The sequence below is a fragment of the Euprymna scolopes genome, chromosome 7 (assembly GCF_053919585.1).
Source record: "Euprymna scolopes isolate OS-2025 chromosome 7, ASM5391958v1, whole genome shotgun sequence".
NCBI lineage: Eukaryota > Metazoa > Mollusca > Cephalopoda > Sepiida > Sepiolidae > Euprymna > Euprymna scolopes.
Window position 1 is genome coordinate 152,110,736 of NC_136488.1, and position 17,606 is coordinate 152,128,341.

Sequence of the window (17,606 nt, forward strand, 5' to 3'; positions counted from 1 at the left end):
CCTGTGGAATTATATTTTCAATAAATATCAGAATATTTGATATTAAATTTATATATTACATTTTATTTATTTTTGATGATGCTACTGCATTCTATGTGAACAATACTTACCTGTGGAAATACTCCTTCTTAGGAGAATCCATAAAGTCCTACCATGAAACATGGACAGCCATTACAACCAGGAGTATACAGAGTGGATTGAAAGTAACTAGACAATCAATGCCTTATTGTAAATTAGCGTTTTATTTATTTATTTTTGTTATCATACTCACTCCAAACAAGTCAAATTGTCACTGAGACATAAGAGAATACTGTGAATTAGAGACCATGCCTTCAGGGACACTCTAAGTAGGGAGTTGCGTGACGAGATGATTGTTCACATTACATTTAAATTTATTTATGTTGGTACAGTCGAGGAAGCAAAATAAAGAGAGGGAATTTTTAAGTCTAGCAGTTTGAGGGAAAAAACTTTGAGAGAGAGGGAAAAAAAAAAAAACACCCAGGGGACCTCTGCAGTAAGAGTGTGGGATTTTGCTACTTGTGAGGTTAGGATATTTACATCAAGGGGACTAGTACTCTAAGTTCGTCAGAGTATATTCCATTCAAGTACTTGTAAAACAAGCACTAAGATGTAACATTGCAGTGATGGGACAGATTTGGAGATTGCTTAAAAGTGCATGACCTATTTGATAGGGACCTCTTTTGTGGCGCCTGTAGAGCCCTGTCTAATACAGAGAGACTGATGGTTGATGCGCCAACCCATATTGAACTAAAAATACTTTGACATAATTGCATCTAAGAAAATTTTGCAATTAGATAAATTTCAAGAGGCAATTTTCAGGGATCGGTACTTGAACACATATTGTTTCTTAGGGTCCCTATTTAATGCTAAGAAATTTATTGCAAATTGTGATTTCGCAAACAGATTTGCTCTATATGTTCAATTGAAATTATTTTAAGTTTTAAAATAGATGCTAGATCTAAAGAACACCAGTCCACCCACACAAACAGATGGCGAAATGTTCACTGCCTGCTTCGTCCCAAAGTCATGTAATTTCTACGGGGACTAATTTTTGTCTTTTCGTGCATGCGTGCAGTAAACAGGCTGGGAGCATTGTAATTTTGATTATAAATACAGCACATAGGAAAAATCAAATTAGTTTTAGCGAGAAACCAGTCCTCCTAACTCCATTGCGAGATGTAAAAATTATTTTTAATATATATAAATGTTGTTCGAGTTGCTATTTGATGGTGTTGTTCTGGAGTATTGCATTTTATTTTATTTTTTTAATTATAAAGAAGTTTATGATATTTAAATGAATATTTAAATGCCGTCGATGATACATCCCTCAATACATTTATTTAAATAATTAACAAAATATTTGAGGAAATTCTATGGTTGTTTACTTACAATCTTCTTTTTACTATAAAAATACTTGTTAACTAAATAAATCTTTTTATCAATATGATAGCGCGTGTGTTATTTTGTGTATCATGCTTACATCTTTTTTCTTCTGAGTGACTGTCACTTAATTGTTATGACCTTCCATTTCTTGTAATAAATAATTTTATCAAGAATTCTTCATAAGTTTTGGTTTCGGTTATAACTGATGGTACTCAAGTCATCTATTTTTTTTATAAAAAATTTTACTAAGAATTCTACATAAGTTTTGGTTTCGGTTTCGATTTCGATTATAGCTGAAAGAACTCAAGTCATATATATATATATATATATATATATATATATATATATATATATATATTTTCGTAAGTTTTGGTTTCAGTTTCAATTCCAGCTGATGCACCCAAGTCATATGGATATATTTTTTATTTTTGAAATCACAACTTTATAATAAATAAGAATCGAGAGAAAATTGACTCTATAATAATATATACAAAATCTGCAAAAATTAAAATATCATATTTAAGTGTATTTTATGACCAGACTGCACCGGGCGTCCCTACTAGTTTAGATAAATACTTTTGCATTTTTAACAAAAGAGCTACAATGATATCAGGGTGTCTCCATTTATGCTGACCATCCACAGAATACCAACATCAATGTATTACATATCAAAGAGTCCAGAGTGGAATTTCCGCAGGTCTTGATAGTTTAAAAAAAATAAAACAAACGTTTAACTTAAATAAATTTATTGTAACAATGTGAGGGGAAAAGACAAAAAGGAAAACAAATTAAACACATGGATAAATCATAAAAAGTGAGAGCTTTACCAGTTTTATTTCAATCAACAAATGTCTTCACTTTTTCTGAAGACATTTGTGAATCCAATCGAATCTGCTTAAAGCCTTTGGTTTTGATGATGTCAGTTTTTTTTTTTTTTTTTTTTTTTTTTTACATGGAGGTCACCACTTATCAAGGCCCGGAGGCCACTTAGGGATAAGGGTTATTGCATGTACAGTAATCAATGAGATAGTATTGTAGTAATCATTAGTATTGGAGATTTGATAGAGTGTCTTACTTAAGAGGGCGGTTTGTCAGGAATTTGTTTATGCTAGACTTGAAGACATCCAAGTTGTAGTCAGGTGGGAAACAGGCAAACGGAAGAGAGTTCCACAGTCACGCACTTCTGAGAAAGAAGCTCTGCTCATGGAATCTGTTTGGATTTAGGCACAGATAAAGAGTGGGGAAAATTATTGACAGTAGTTTTAGCCAGATGGATGTTTCTCGTGAAAGATTGGCAAGGGGGGGGATGAGAGATTGGAGCTCAGATGAGCACTTGCCATGGAAATAACAATAAAACAAAGACAGGCTCGCAATGTCTCTTCTGTGGGAGAGAGGTTGCAGGGAAGAGAAAAGGGCATCTCCCACTAAGCTACGAAGTCTATTTTGTACTCTGTCGAGGCAGGATAGGCTGTTTTTAGCAGCTCCTGCCAGATGTGGCAGCAGTACTCCATCCTTGGACGTACTTGGCTTTTATACAGATAAAGAATTGCATCAGTAGTGAGATATCTTCTGGAGCAGTAGAAGGATTCCACCATTTTCCCAGCATCCTTGGCAACAGACTTGATGTACGTGTTCCATTTCAGATCAGGAGTAAAGGTCAAACCCAAAAGCTTGTCAAAACATGGAGCCTCCTCAAGACGAGAGCCATCCATTTCAATTGATGTCAGATGGGGATCAGAGCGTTGATGATGTAAAGATAGAAGCTTGGTTTTAGATGCATTAAAAGTAACCAGCCACCTCTTCCCCCACTGTACCATGTGCTCAAGATCAGAAGAGAGAGAATTAGAGAGAACCTTGTTATTTACGGCCTTTGATGTGTTGCCATAGATAGTTGTGTCATCAGCATAGATGTCAACGAATGATTTAAGTATGTGTTTTGGGAGATCATTGATGTAGATCAGGAAGAGAGTTGGGCCCAGGATGGACCCCTGAGGGACTTCAGCATTAATACTGTGGGCCTCTGATTTCTGCCCATCAACCACTACTCTTATGAACCTATCAGAGAGAAATGATTTAATGATTAAGAAAACATTACCAGTGATACCGTAGCTGGAAATCTTGTGAAGTAGGCCCTTATGCCATACCTTATCGAAGGCCTTCGATATATCAAGAGCAGTTGCCCTGGAAAGGAAGCCTTTGTCAAGAGATTCACTAATCCTATGAGATATAACCGTTAGCGCATCTGCTGTAGATCTTGCGGAGCGGAAACCATATTGCATGTCACTAAGAAGGTTGTTTCTGCTGAGGTGGTTGACTACTTCTTTATTTAATATGGATTCCAACAACTTATTCATGACACACAGGAGACTTATTGGTCTGTACTGAGAGGGAGATGACTTTTCCCCTGAATTCTTAAATACAGGGCATACTGATGAGGTTTTCCAGGGTGTTGGAAAGCACGTCTTAAGGCAACGTTTAAACAGTTTTGTAAGTATGGGGCAAGTTCTGGTTGGAGCTTTTTCAGCACTATAACTGGAATGCCGTCAGGGCCAGTTGCTTTACTGGAATCAAGGTTCTTGATTAGCTTGGCGACCTCACGCACAGATATTTGTATGTTGGATAGCGTATAATATAATATTCGTATGTTTCTTTCCAATTTTTTTTTTTTTTACTTCATTTTTTTTTTTTTTTTTTAAGGAATTTAATGTTACGCTTAATACTGAAAAACGCCCAGTACATCTTCTAGTTATTAAATAAAACTCCAACAATGTGCAAGAGAATCTAGATTATACCTTTCACATTTTGAAACCAATCAGGAACGGCACACAGCACAACATTCTTAGCAATGCTAATAATAATATAAAAATGATTAAAATTATACCAAAAGTTGTACAATGAGTTCTTTGGATGCCAGATATAATAAAATTAAGAATACTAATTATGATTTTTAAATATAGCTTCAACAATGCACAACAGAATCTAGACTATAAGCTAACCCTAACCATAACCGTCATCATTAATATAACGTTGAATGTTTCTCTTTGGCAGTTACCTCAGCCCATACCTGCTTCTAAACGGAAAGTAAATATGATATCTGTACAAGATACTGAATTCATTCGGGCACCAATTAAGAAAGCTTATCCGTCAATGAAGGCCTCAGAAGTTGTCATGCATGTCCCAGGATTGAAAACAAATGAAGGTTTGTATTTAACTCTGATTTTTTTTTTTTTTTTATTTAAAACTTAATAAAACCATGTTCACTAAAAAAAATATTTTTTTTAAAAGAAGATAAAAAATGAAAATTTTCTGTTCGTATAACTGCAAGAAAGCAATATAAAGATGTGATTTTACAAAAGTGCAGAGTTTAATGGTGGAAAGAAGCTTGTTGGCGATCGCTATTTTGTAGATATCAATTTTATTGGCTTTCTTTGAAATAAAGAAAAAAGTCACTAAGTTTTCATTAAAAAGTCAAACTGTAACAGAGCGCAGACATGCATATGGTGGATATATGCAAATGCTGAACCGTGTGCAAAGTGGCATAACGGTAAGGAAAAAAGAAAATAGACTATAAACAGAATGTATGCACAGACTGAAGAGCATGTTAGAGACGTGGGTGACGTCACAGCCGTAATGAGAAATCATGCGTGGCAGGAGAATAAGGTATAAAGGTCTTTTCTTTAAAACCTGAAACAGGAGTTGAAGTTCTTTCCTATTCTTTGTCTCCTTTGCGACTGAGTCTACAACATGTTGGGTCCTGAGTGTGTAAACGTTTACAACGTTACAGAACTTCTTCTCTACGATTTAAATTTATTCAACAGTTTCATCAACATAGTACACGATCTGAAAAGAGTTATAAAAATCAATATAATCATAAAACTCTGTGCACCGTCCAAGAGTGCTTGCTTGCTTGAATCTTGTCTTTGATGATCGAGCGATTCCATTTTTTAAAAAAGGGATGACAGATGAATTTATATATATATATATATATATATATATATATACTAGCAAAAGTACCCGTCGTTGACTGGGTTCAAAAACAGCCTACACAAAATGGACTCTGATTTATGAAAGTATGATAGGTTATGAAAAGGAAGGGTTGTAAAGAGATAGCTTCGAATTTGGGGGTATCAAAACCAAAGCAAAATATGATGAAAGTAAAAATAAAATAGATAAACCCCATAATTTATTATACCATACCTGTTCACACTGAAACACTTATCACAATATTCTGTGGATCTGTATTAAAAAACCTTGTTAAACTTTGTGACATATTTCCATTCTATGGAGGTCAGGCATAAACGAACGCCCCATAATTTTATTATACCATATTTCTTCAAACTGAAACATAATTATCAAAGTATACTTACGCAGATAGATATGAATAGTCTTTATTAAAGTTTGTGCCTATTTCCATTCTATGGAGGCCAGGCGCGAACGCAGACCCCACAATTTTATTATACCATCCCTATTTAAGTTAAAATATACTTATCAAAATATTATTATGTACATCTATATCAAAACACTTGTAAACGTTTGTTTTTAATTTCTTTATTTCCATACTTTGTGGACCAGGCGTATACGCAGACCCCACAATTTTAATGAATCGTTATTATGCCAGATCAAACCTACCCATTCCTGTGTCTCAATACATCTTCTATCATTATATGTAATCAGTTTTCTATAATAGTCAACCATATAGGAGCCTATTCGTGACCAGACACACACACAGATGTTCAGCTTTATATTATATATATATATATATATATATATATATATATATATATATATGTTATTTGTTTTTGCGATACGTTTTGAATGAATTCAATTATTTACGAAAGTGCATTTTTTTTACCTAAATGGTAGTTGGGAATAATTTTCCCTTTAACCAATTTGGTACCTCCCCACATCGGGAGCGGCATATATATTGCTTTTAAAATATAATTATCCACTGACACGTGTTTCGTCTACGACTTATCAGAGTGGCTGATTCTAGCGAGATTCATGGGGTCCTGATTTCGAATCTCACTAGATTCAGCCACTCTGATGAGTTGTAGATGACAAAACACCTGTCAGTGGATAAATATATATATATATGCAGCATATTTCATTAAATAAAATAGGCGATTTTTGTCTATTAATTCTATTTTTGATCCGTTCCAACTTAAAAAAATATTTTTATAAAATGTTTAAAAACAGTTAAATTAATCTATCTCTGAAGGTGAATCCAGAAGGATTGGAAAGTTACAATATATTACAGTAAATATGCCAGAAGTGAAGACCATTATTTGGAAGTTGGAAAAGATCAAAAATAGAATTAATAAACAAAAAAACGTCTATTTTATGTGATGATATATTTTTGTGATAAGATGATTCCATGCTAAATTCCTGATTCCGAAACTTTATAAATCTCTAAATATTTTACTATAAAAATGTTATTTTGTCTTGATTACTGTAAAAACACATCTTAAACGTGCATATATTTTCTCAAACATAAAAACACACTTGTGACGTGGTGATCTAGAGATTTTAATCTTACTGGAAGTTTAAATCAATAAATATTATTTTATTATTCCTACAAGCAGTGGAAGATGTTTCTTAAAGCAAAATTAAATAAATAAGATAATTTAAGGAATCAGTTTTGGCATCGGTAAGTAGGTTAAAATTTTTCCGATTCCAATACCCCAAAAAGCTCCGATTACTGATTAGTTTTGATCTCACTACTAAAGATTACGTTTAATATAATAATCGATGGAGAATTGTCTCTATAATAATGAATATGTAATCTGCATGAATTAAAACATCATATTTAAGCGTATCTTACAACGGGGCAATACCGGGTGGCCCTACTAGTAGGAATAAGAGACAGTTTCTATTTGCTCTGTCATTCACAGATGCCACAGGTGAGAGTGTAGGTTTTGTGAATACTTTCAAGAGATTAGATAGGCCTACAAAACTTAATACACTTGGTTTTTATCTGTTCAGGTACTCCCTTATAGTAGAAGGATGATTAAAGTTGATCAGATTCTTTCTTCAAGTTCACCAAGATCAGGAAAGGACCTTAACACGCTTTGGCACTTATGCAGAACATGAACCGCGCTGGAACAACGGTGTTATGTAGAAATCCATTCTTTACTGTTCTGTATTTTCATCATTAATAAACTAACGCACCGCAAAAAATTGGATCCAACTTGAAAAATTAAATTAAAAAAAAAAAAAATGTAGGATATAACGGGCCAACTTACCAGGGTATAGCTGCCCGGTAGGGGGGGGGGACGATGCTCTTTTAATTTCCAAAACGAACGATTGCTTCCCAGCTATGCTAACAGATGGCAGTTCTTTTATTTCTTTTTTTATGGCGGCTTCAAATAACCAAATGTTTTAGTTAGACCAATCAGAAAAAAGGTTAATTATTCTATTTTTTTTTTATTCTTTAAAGTTTAATATCATTTATATATAGATACATTTTTATTTTTAGTTTATATCTAATAAAAATATCAGAAATACGACACCATAATAGCGGCATCTTCAAGTGCAAGCTTGTACCTGCACATTCTCCACTTTTAGACATCAGCACAAAGACTGTAACACTTTAAACTCCTTTGCGCATTCACTATCCAAAGAATATGGCATCTAACACGATTTTAGTATTTGAAATTTTTCTGTTTCGCTTTTCACTTACCTTAATATTTTTCTTTGTGTTTCTTTTGAAAAGATACTGAAGCGAAATTACTCCAGCAAAGATATTTTTCATCGAAGAACAACTTGTTGCAAGATAATTCAAGAAAGAATTTATTGGATGTATTGGACCAGACTGATGTAAGTAAAAGAACGGTTCTACTTTATATTCACACAAATCTGCTACACACGATGTACATCTAAAAAGGTGGTACCGGTACAGTTTGTGACCCATGTTAAAAATCAAAGTTTTGTCACTGTTTATTGTTGTCGAATGATAAAATTCAGGCCTTAAAACCAAAATGAGGCATCGTACGTATTTATTTTTTTTGACAAAGAAAATATTATAAAACAACTGTTATAATTTGTATTTTTACAAGAAAGTTGAAGTTTAATTATTTATTTTTTTTTTTTTTTTTAATTTTGTTTCAATATTTTATTTTTTTGTACTGGTATAGCTTTTGAACCAGACCTTCTAGGTTAGGATTAAATTAGGGTTTGAATAAAAAAAAAAAATTTCTTTTTTTAAGGTTTAGGATTAGAGGTCATTGGAAAAAGGAAAAAATTGTTAGGAAACTGAATTGTCTGTTCCAAAATGCTGAAATTCATTATCGCCTTAATAAATTGTCTTCACATGATGAGTTTTAGGATTTATTCATGCAGGCTTTTAAATATTTATTTCGGATTGTTATCTTGATTGTCATATTCATCATGTTACGAATACTGTCTTCTCCAACCTTTTTGGGTGTCAGTATTTTGACTTACCATGGAAGCAGAGGTTTTTTATTTTGCTTTTCATGCTATGAAATATTAAATATTGTATTAAATGATATATTAAATATTATATTAAATGATATATTGAATAAAATATTAAATGATATATTAAATATCATATTAAATAAAATTTTAAATGATATTTTAAATGAAATATTAAATGATATTCAACTAAAATGATGTTATAATATCTAACATGTTCTTATCTTTCTCTTTTTAACAATTTGCAGAAGATGAACGACAGCTTATATTGCAGTTTTTCCGTAAGTATCGTTAGATTTTTACACAAATGTAGTTTCTTATGATTGCTTTTCAACTCTGTTTACATCATGACCTCGTTTTGAAACTGTCATAAATTGATTAAAATACAAGCATGACCAACAAGGATTTCTGAAACACAAACGTTATCAGCAGGTTTAAGTTGTCATAGTAGTAGTATTATATGGGTTAGACTTCTATACCACTAATTTTAGTCTGAGAAATTGTCTTCAGATGGCCAGTCATATAGCCTCGTTCCAGTTGGACGACTGGACAGTGTAGGATCAGGTGGTCTGTGTCCTGGGGAGCTTCCTTGTACTTTGGACAGATTAGGGATTCTATTTGTCTTCACTTGTGTTTGTTTACTGCAGTCCTACAGTGTCTTGTTCTGATCCGGTTTGTGATGTCCTACTATTTGTAGTTGTTGTCTGTGACAATAGAGTTCTGATTTGGGATAAGAATTATCCGTGTTTATATATTTCTACTATGATGCATCATTTTCACTAATACCCATCAGAAAAGTATGAATCCATATATCCTCCTTCCACCTCTGGATTAGGGTAGACTATACTCTCAAGTCTTGGTTATGCAATCATTCCAGAAGGAAAACTCTGAAATAAAACCAATCTTTCTTTGTTCATCACATATATGTATATATTATGAAATAACAATAAAAGTGGAAAACAAACTGATAACAATTAATGAAGTGGTCCTGTTTTAAATACTCTTGTTTTTTTATTGTGTCAGATAAAGTAGGTTTTAAAAAGTCGGCCATTGCTCTTGTTATGGAGATGAGGGTGTTTAATTTTAACTGATTGACACTTAACAATTGTGGGTTCAATTTCTAATCACAGCATTTTTAGTTATATATATTTTTTGTGTGTGTGTGATTACTTGTCATAAATCAGAAATAATTTTTAGATTATTAAAAAAAAAATAAGCAAAAAATATCTCTAAATCTTTACTTACCTTTAACCGAACAGACAAGTGTGTTTTTTTTTTTTTGGGGGGGGGGGCCAGTATTCAGTAATTATTAAAAAAAATATTTGTGACGTTAAGTAATAAAAATTGCAGAGAATATTTAATTCTTCCAAATTTTTTTTTTTTAATATTCATAAACTCTTTTCTGCGCCAATGAAATTTGTTAGAATTGAACAATTGTAAATTTCTATAATTTTAAACTAGGATTCCTATTTATAACACAAATAGATTGAGAAGGATCATTTTGACATTTCATTTGTGTCATACACAGGACCCTTGGGTCTAAATTCATAGAAAATTACCGTCACAGATACATTTTATACAAGATATTTCTGGTGAGATAAATGGCAACTGTAAATATAACACTCCTGTTGCGTGCACAGTCAGTGTTAATAATTATATTAAAAATAAAAAATAGATGACATATATCTACTTGATTTTAGACAAGCATTAGCTTGTCTAAAATCAAGTAGATATATGTCATCTATTTTTAATCGATCAATAATGATTTTAAATGGCTGACTTGTTTGCTATATCGTGACTCTAAAGTAGGTGCTTAATCAGATTGGCACTGGTGGTGGCAATTAAAAGTAATGCTAATACAGAAAAGTCTGTATGATGTACACACTCATTGCAGAACAAAGGTATCATATTCCAAAATTCACGTAAATTTTTATTTAAAACTAAGAAAATCTAAATTTACGATTTTTAGCAATTTTACATAAGGATGATTTTCACCTCGGTACTTTGAATTAAGTTTTCCCCCCTTATTTTATTGAATTTAAACATTACGATTTGCTTAGTCGTAAAATTTGATTTGCTTGAATAAAATAAAAATACTTTATCAAATTATGTGATTTTTGGAATATTTCATCTTCGGTCCATGACATAATACTGACTTTTTTTGTATTTCCTTTGCTTTAATTGTTGTTATAAGTGCCAATTTGAATAAGAACCTGAAAGTAATTTTGAAGCCTTCAAACTGTAGATAAGAAAGTGTGTTCATGTGTGTTTCTAGATAAAAAGAAAAAATATTTCATGCGCCCCTATTGTATCAAAGAACGGATAACCTGATTGCTATTAAGTTGAATAACCTTTCCTACTTCTACCTTTTTTATGATAACTACAAGGCTATCATCAGATGACTACAACTGTTAAGTTACTCTTCAATTCATGTGATGTAATAAATAGAGTCGCAGAAATATTGCAGCGGTAGTCATAGAAACGGAATCAGTAATTTCAGAATTCCGAAAAAAAAAAAAAAAGGTTATATTTTTTCCCAAAAAAATATTGAAAAAAGATTTTTAAATATTTAATTCTGCAGGCAATATTTTTGAAATGATATTTTTCTTGTCAAATTATTATTATATAATTTTTTTTTTTTTTTTTTTTTTTTAATATGAAAAAATATGAATGTGCATTTTTATAAGTTAATATATGAACCTTCAATATCGGCATTTAATAATTTATTTTTAAAAAATACTTTTTTACACATTAATATATGGACCCTCAGTAGTGTAATTGAATAATTTATTTTAAAAAGATATCATCATCATCATCATCAGCTAATAACATATTGATATATAAACTTGGAGTAATTAAATGATTTATTTAAAAAAAACATGTATTTTACAGATAAATTTCTAGACCTTCAGTAGAATAATTAAATGATTTATTCAATATCTCAATATATATATAGTTTTGCATTAATATATGACCCCTGAGTAGCATAACTAAATCTATTTTTAAATTAGATATTTTTTTACAGCTAAAATATATAGACCTTCGGTAGAATAATTAAATGATTTATTTTATATATATATATATATATATATATATATATATATATATATATATATATATATATATGTGTGTGTGTATGTATGTATGGATGTGTATGTATGTATGGATGTATATATATATTGTGTCAGGTCATGTCATATGCTACTGGTACCATGTAACCCAGTACTACCTGCCTCATGGTCGGGTCACCGGCGACTAAACTGGTTCCCCCACCAGACTTGTTTGGTGAGGAGGGCGGCTAGTCTCCCTGGAGGATTAAAAACAAGACCTTCCAAAGGGCGCATGAACTCTTTTTCTGGGTCAACGGCCAACTAGCACTGTGTATATTTGTGTGTGTGTATATGTGTATTGGGGTGGAGAGGGCTCCCGTAAGGCAACCTTTCTAGGAGAAGCAAATCTCTGATTTAAAAAACCATAAAGCGGGAGACCAGTACCCGCATTAAGCTGGTCTGCAGTTTAATTTGTTGCTGGCTATCTTGCTCTTGCTTGTTGCTGGATCTCAACATTTTGAACCGAGAGAGAGACTTAGCTGTCGTACAAAGCTAAGACTCTGTAACATCATCTTTGTATAGATACTCCCTTAGGCATTTGGGCTCATGGATTTTAAATGTCTGAGGGAGTGGCACTCGTCTGACAAGACGTTGCAATCATCATATATATATATATATATATATATATATATATATATATAGTTTTGCATAAATATATAACCCCTGAGTAAAATAACTAAATCTATTTTTAAATTAGATATTTTGACAGATTAATATACAGACAGTAGATTCAATGAAAATGGATGTTTTTAAAATATTACTTTATTGACCCAGAAAAGTAGGATAATTAAATGATTTAATTTAAAAAGAAAAAAAAAGAAAAAAAAAACGATGGATCTACACAATATATCAGGAGCATTCCAAAAGTAATGCCTCCTTTTTTTTTTTTTTTTTTTTTGTTACGTCCGAATGGATCAGAGGGGATTGCAAATTGCATTGTTTATGATGACTGAACTTATGCATTTATGACCTGAACGTTTAATCTCTGTTGCAGATATGTACACATGTGTGGAGCATTTTAGATGTTAGTGGGGGTAATATGCTACTTGGAATAAGTGTTTTGATTGGAAATTGTTATTTTCATGACAAGAAATATTCAGGTCCGATAGTTTTGGGTGATTATGTTTAAAAGGGATCAGTTTGCATTGGTACGAATAATTTATTCAAGAGACACCATGGGAGTAGCATTTTTACTCGAATATATCCACAAATTCATCGGCATTAATCCGAAATGGACAAGTGAACATACTCCCTAAATAGATAACTCCTTATGTTGAGTCAAGACACAGAAACTAACACAACCTTAGATAAAAAACAAAAACAAAACCACTCCCTACTACTGTCCAAGGTTCTCGTGGCTTAAACTAAGTCCATGCGTGAAGTAAAAATTTAAACCGGTACCGAGAGCAGTAGCAGTGTGTGCCCAGCCTTCGAGGTGCGCAGTCATCATCGTCAATATGTCTGCAACAGTCAGCAGCAGCACCATCACCACTGTCACCAGTCAGCAGCAGCGCTGTCACCACTGTCACCATCTTTTCAGCAGTCAAGCAGCAGCGCAAACACCATCCTTCAACAATCAGCAGCCATCGCCATCTCTTCTACAAGCAGCAATGCCGCCACCATCGTCATTGCCAGTAATCAACAACACGATTAACAGCTCTGAGGAAAAAGGACTGCTTTCAATATTAAACCCATTACCGCTTTCAACTCAGTGGACAGTGGCACATCCTGACAATTAAGACAAGGTAATACCAACCTCACTAACTCCTCTTAAATAAGTTTTAATCTAAACTTCTTCGTCTGATCTTCTTGATTCAATACACTCATTTATTTGCAATAACTCATACCAGGGTTTAAGATACAACAACTGGGATTATTGTAATGTAACACCAGCATACATGAAGAAGGATTTCAGGAGGAATTGGTGCAAAGAAAGGAATGTCATTAACAACCCTCTGGTAGATTTGAAATGATTATTTTAATAAGAAATATTCAGATCCGATAGTTCTGGATGATTGCTGAAAACAATCGGTTCAAAGTCATAAAGCCTCAAAATCTTTTTAAAATTGGTGTTCAGTATACATGAAGAAGGACTAGCCTGTGCAGGAAGAATTGGCACCTTGCAAACAAAAGAACATCATTAACGACTCTCTAGTGGAAAGACACAAAATACTCTTTCCACCACTGCACATGGAGCTCAACTTAATCGAGTTCATCAAGACTCTGGGCAAGGATAGTGACTGCTTCACTTACTTGTGCCAGGCTTTTCCAGAATTGACCATGGAAAAGTTGAAAGCGGCATCTTTGGTGGTCCTCAGACCCGGCAGCTCATCAGAGATTCAGAGTTCAAAAAGTCAATAAACAAAGTGGAACTGGAAGCGTGAAAAGCATTTGTTCTGGTAGTGAAGAACTTTCTTGGCAACAATAAGGCTGAAACCATGCAGAACTTGTCAACAACGTGATGATTACTGTCAGAAATCTGGGCTGCAACATGAACGTCAAGATGCACTACCTATTTTTACATATGGGCCTGTTTTCTGAAAATGATATGTTGGAGTGGGGTAGAACATTTGAAAACAAATGTTTCCTCTCACATATTTAACGAAAACTGCTTTTAAAATATAGGGTAATTTAAAAATGCATATGTTTCAAATATTTAATGAAAATCTGACCATTAGTTGATTTTTGCTAGATTTTTTAAACGCGCCCTCAAAATGGTCACTACACAGGAACGTTGTTTGAAGGCGTCAATAATGTAAACACGATTTTAGTCTCTCAGTTTCGATTTTTTTTGTACATTTAAAAAATTTTTTTTTAAATAGATTACTAGTTTATTTTAAGCTTCTTCTTTTAAGTGGTGAGATTTTCATTGATCACGATTATAAGCCTGTGATTCTCACTTTGTTTTCTCAATGTCTTTATGTTCAATTTCTAGGGGGGGGTCCTTTTTTTTCTTCATAAGCAAAAGCTTCAATTTGGTGTTACATTTGGCACAGATCATAAAATGATCAGTACAGCACTCAGCTCCTCTCAAAGCTCTGGTGCTGCAGAAGTCCAAATCAGACTTCCTAGTAATGATGCAGTCCAAGAGAATAGGCTGCTTAGATCTTGAATATTTCCAAGAGTTGTATGGGATGTTAAAGGACGTGTTTGGAGTACTTTGTTAGGAGCATTTCACCGTTTGAGTTCATTTTCCCGCTTGCAAACTTCCCCAATGTTATGATGATAATATTAAATTACAGTTACATAATGTTACATAAAGGGGGATAAATCTGTGTTGCACGATTGATGTCCCTAAAGATTAAATAAAGATTATTTTTTCAATTAAAAATAAAAAAAAATTATGATGTTTCATTTAATAAAACTATATATATATTTTTTATTTCAATAAATCGCTTCACAGAGCAAATAATGTTTAGATTATTTCGTGATGGAAAAGCTTAACAATAGTGCTTGTTATGATAAGGTCGACAGATCTTTTTTCTTTTTTTTAATATGTTGTATTAAGCAAAAACTATATTACTTAATTGTGGTATCGAAAATAGTAATGTATCCAACAATTATGAAAATTCATCCAGTAGAAGAACTGCCGGTGTGTTTTTAGTAAAAAAAAAAAAAAAAAAATCTGTTGCTAAATAGAGCAAATATTACACGATATGAACAAGTAATCTAAAATATTCATTCCGAGTTATGCCCCCTCTTCAGTCTACTTTATAAGGTCTAAGAAAAATGCAATTTTACCCAATTTTCCATATTAATATTGTTTTTGCTTAAAACAACATCTATCTTCTATCTATATACATAAAATGTGTGTGATCATTTCGTGTATGTCTTCAAAAGGCTTTTCTCGCACACGCTCCCGGGGTCGTTACTATCGCTTAAAACTGTGTATATAGGTCCTAGATAATAATATGTAGGATTTGGAAACGCATGTAGCTTATAGATTTATTTACGTCGACTTTTACAAAATTATTGCTATTTTGGCTTCTCACGTGTTGATTGGGCTTTTTAGTATAAATAAACTGAAACTAAACTCAAACGGACGTTCTCGGCATTGCGCCAGGAAAAACGTCCAGTGTGACTTCTATTTGACCTTCTTAATTAGGTCAAATGGAAGCAGCAGAGTTAACTTTTATTGCGCACGCCTGTTTTTATAGTTAAATAAATAATTTCAAACCTGTTTAATGTTGTCTGTCGCCGTGGCTCAATGGTTAACGTAGCACCCTTTTTTTTTTTTCACACATTAATTTCCAACTCAAGGGTACGGGTTCGATTCTCATACTCACCTAACAAAACATTTTTTTATTATTATTATTATTATTATTATTTAACTCCCCCCCCCCCCCCCCCGGAGTTTTGATTTACCTCCAGACACCCGGGCATCGCCGGGTACTCCCCGCTAGTATTTTATAAAAACGACCTGTCGACTCTATCTAACAAGCACCATAATAATAAAAATGGAAGTACTATCCAGAGTCTTCACCAGTTAGTTTGACAGGTCCGCAGCAAGCGTTGGGCGAATTTGCTTCGAGAAAGTCAATATTTTAGTAATTCTAACAGTATAGATTTATCAAATTCTTTTGGTGCTTGTGAGAGTTGATAGATTGACTTTTTTTTTTTAAATAAAAACAATATTACGTACTTAATTGTCATGTCGAAAATAGTTTTAACATGAAAATTAATTAAAAATATCCAAAAAATACAAAATTTAAATAAAAACAATGTTACGTACTTAATTGTCATGTCGAAAATAGTTTTGACATGAAAATTAATTAAAAATATCCAAAAATTACAAAAATTGATTGAGTAGAACAACTGCTATTGTGTTTTTAGTAAAAAAAAAAGTCTATAAAGTTAAAATGTTGGTCACCATTAAAATGTAATGTAAAATTGGTGTTCCAAGTTATGTCTCCTGAATATGAACTCTTCACTGTCTACTTTATAATATCTAAGAAAATTACAATTTTACCCAATTTTCGTAAAAATTACTTTTAACTATAAATAACTGTTTACTATTAAGTATGTAATATTGTTTTGTTTTGTTTTTGTTTAAAACGACATCTATTAAATATCAAACACAGTATCGTTAGAAAGAGCGATCTCGGACAAAAAATATTTAAAAAATTGGAAAAAAATTGACAATTATTTCGTGTAGAAATGTTGTTTTGTTTGAAGGGGGTTCAGATAAAAACCTTGCTTTCGATGCGGTTTGCAAGCCATGCATGCACGAATCATCATTAGGTTCTTCCGTTTTAAAAAGCTAAACATGGGGGAAATTTTGACCAGAATGCTTACTCTGCCAACAAAATTACACGGTTAAGCATTTCCTAATAAACTGCATCGATTTAGCCCCATTACACCCGAAACATTACAACATTAACAACCTCTTCGAAAATATAAATGAAAAAAAATTCTAAATTACTTGAAAGAAGTAAATCTTTTCTCCAAAAATATAAATCTACTTTTCAAAGAAAAAATAATTTTTTTTTATTTCAACCCCAATCCTTTACAAAACTCCCTCCAAACTCACCTTGACATATTGAAAAGTAAAGAATACTATATTCTATTAAGACTGACTCCCACTCCAAAAAAGTAAAAAAAACAAACAAAAAAACAACACTTCTTTGGCCTTAAATGACTATGCAGCTGTTAATAGGCCAA

At 32.5% G+C, this 17,606-nt stretch overlaps 1 protein-coding gene across 2 annotated transcripts in view; it reads left to right on the top strand.

Moving 5' to 3' along the window:
• The window catches only part of LOC145280058 (regulator of telomere elongation helicase 1-like), a 1,039,981-nt gene that overhangs the window by 977,149 nt on the left and 45,226 nt on the right, over positions 1 to 17,606 (top strand). For both annotated transcript variants that reach the window (XM_080131745.1, XM_080131746.1), the window contains exons 26-28: positions 4,453 to 4,603; positions 8,117 to 8,220; positions 9,084 to 9,116. In XM_080131745.1, the coding sequence (XP_079987871.1) occupies positions 4,453 to 4,603; positions 8,117 to 8,220; positions 9,084 to 9,116 (288 nt within the window). The remainder of the gene's footprint in view (positions 1 to 4,452; positions 4,604 to 8,116; positions 8,221 to 9,083; positions 9,117 to 17,606) is intronic.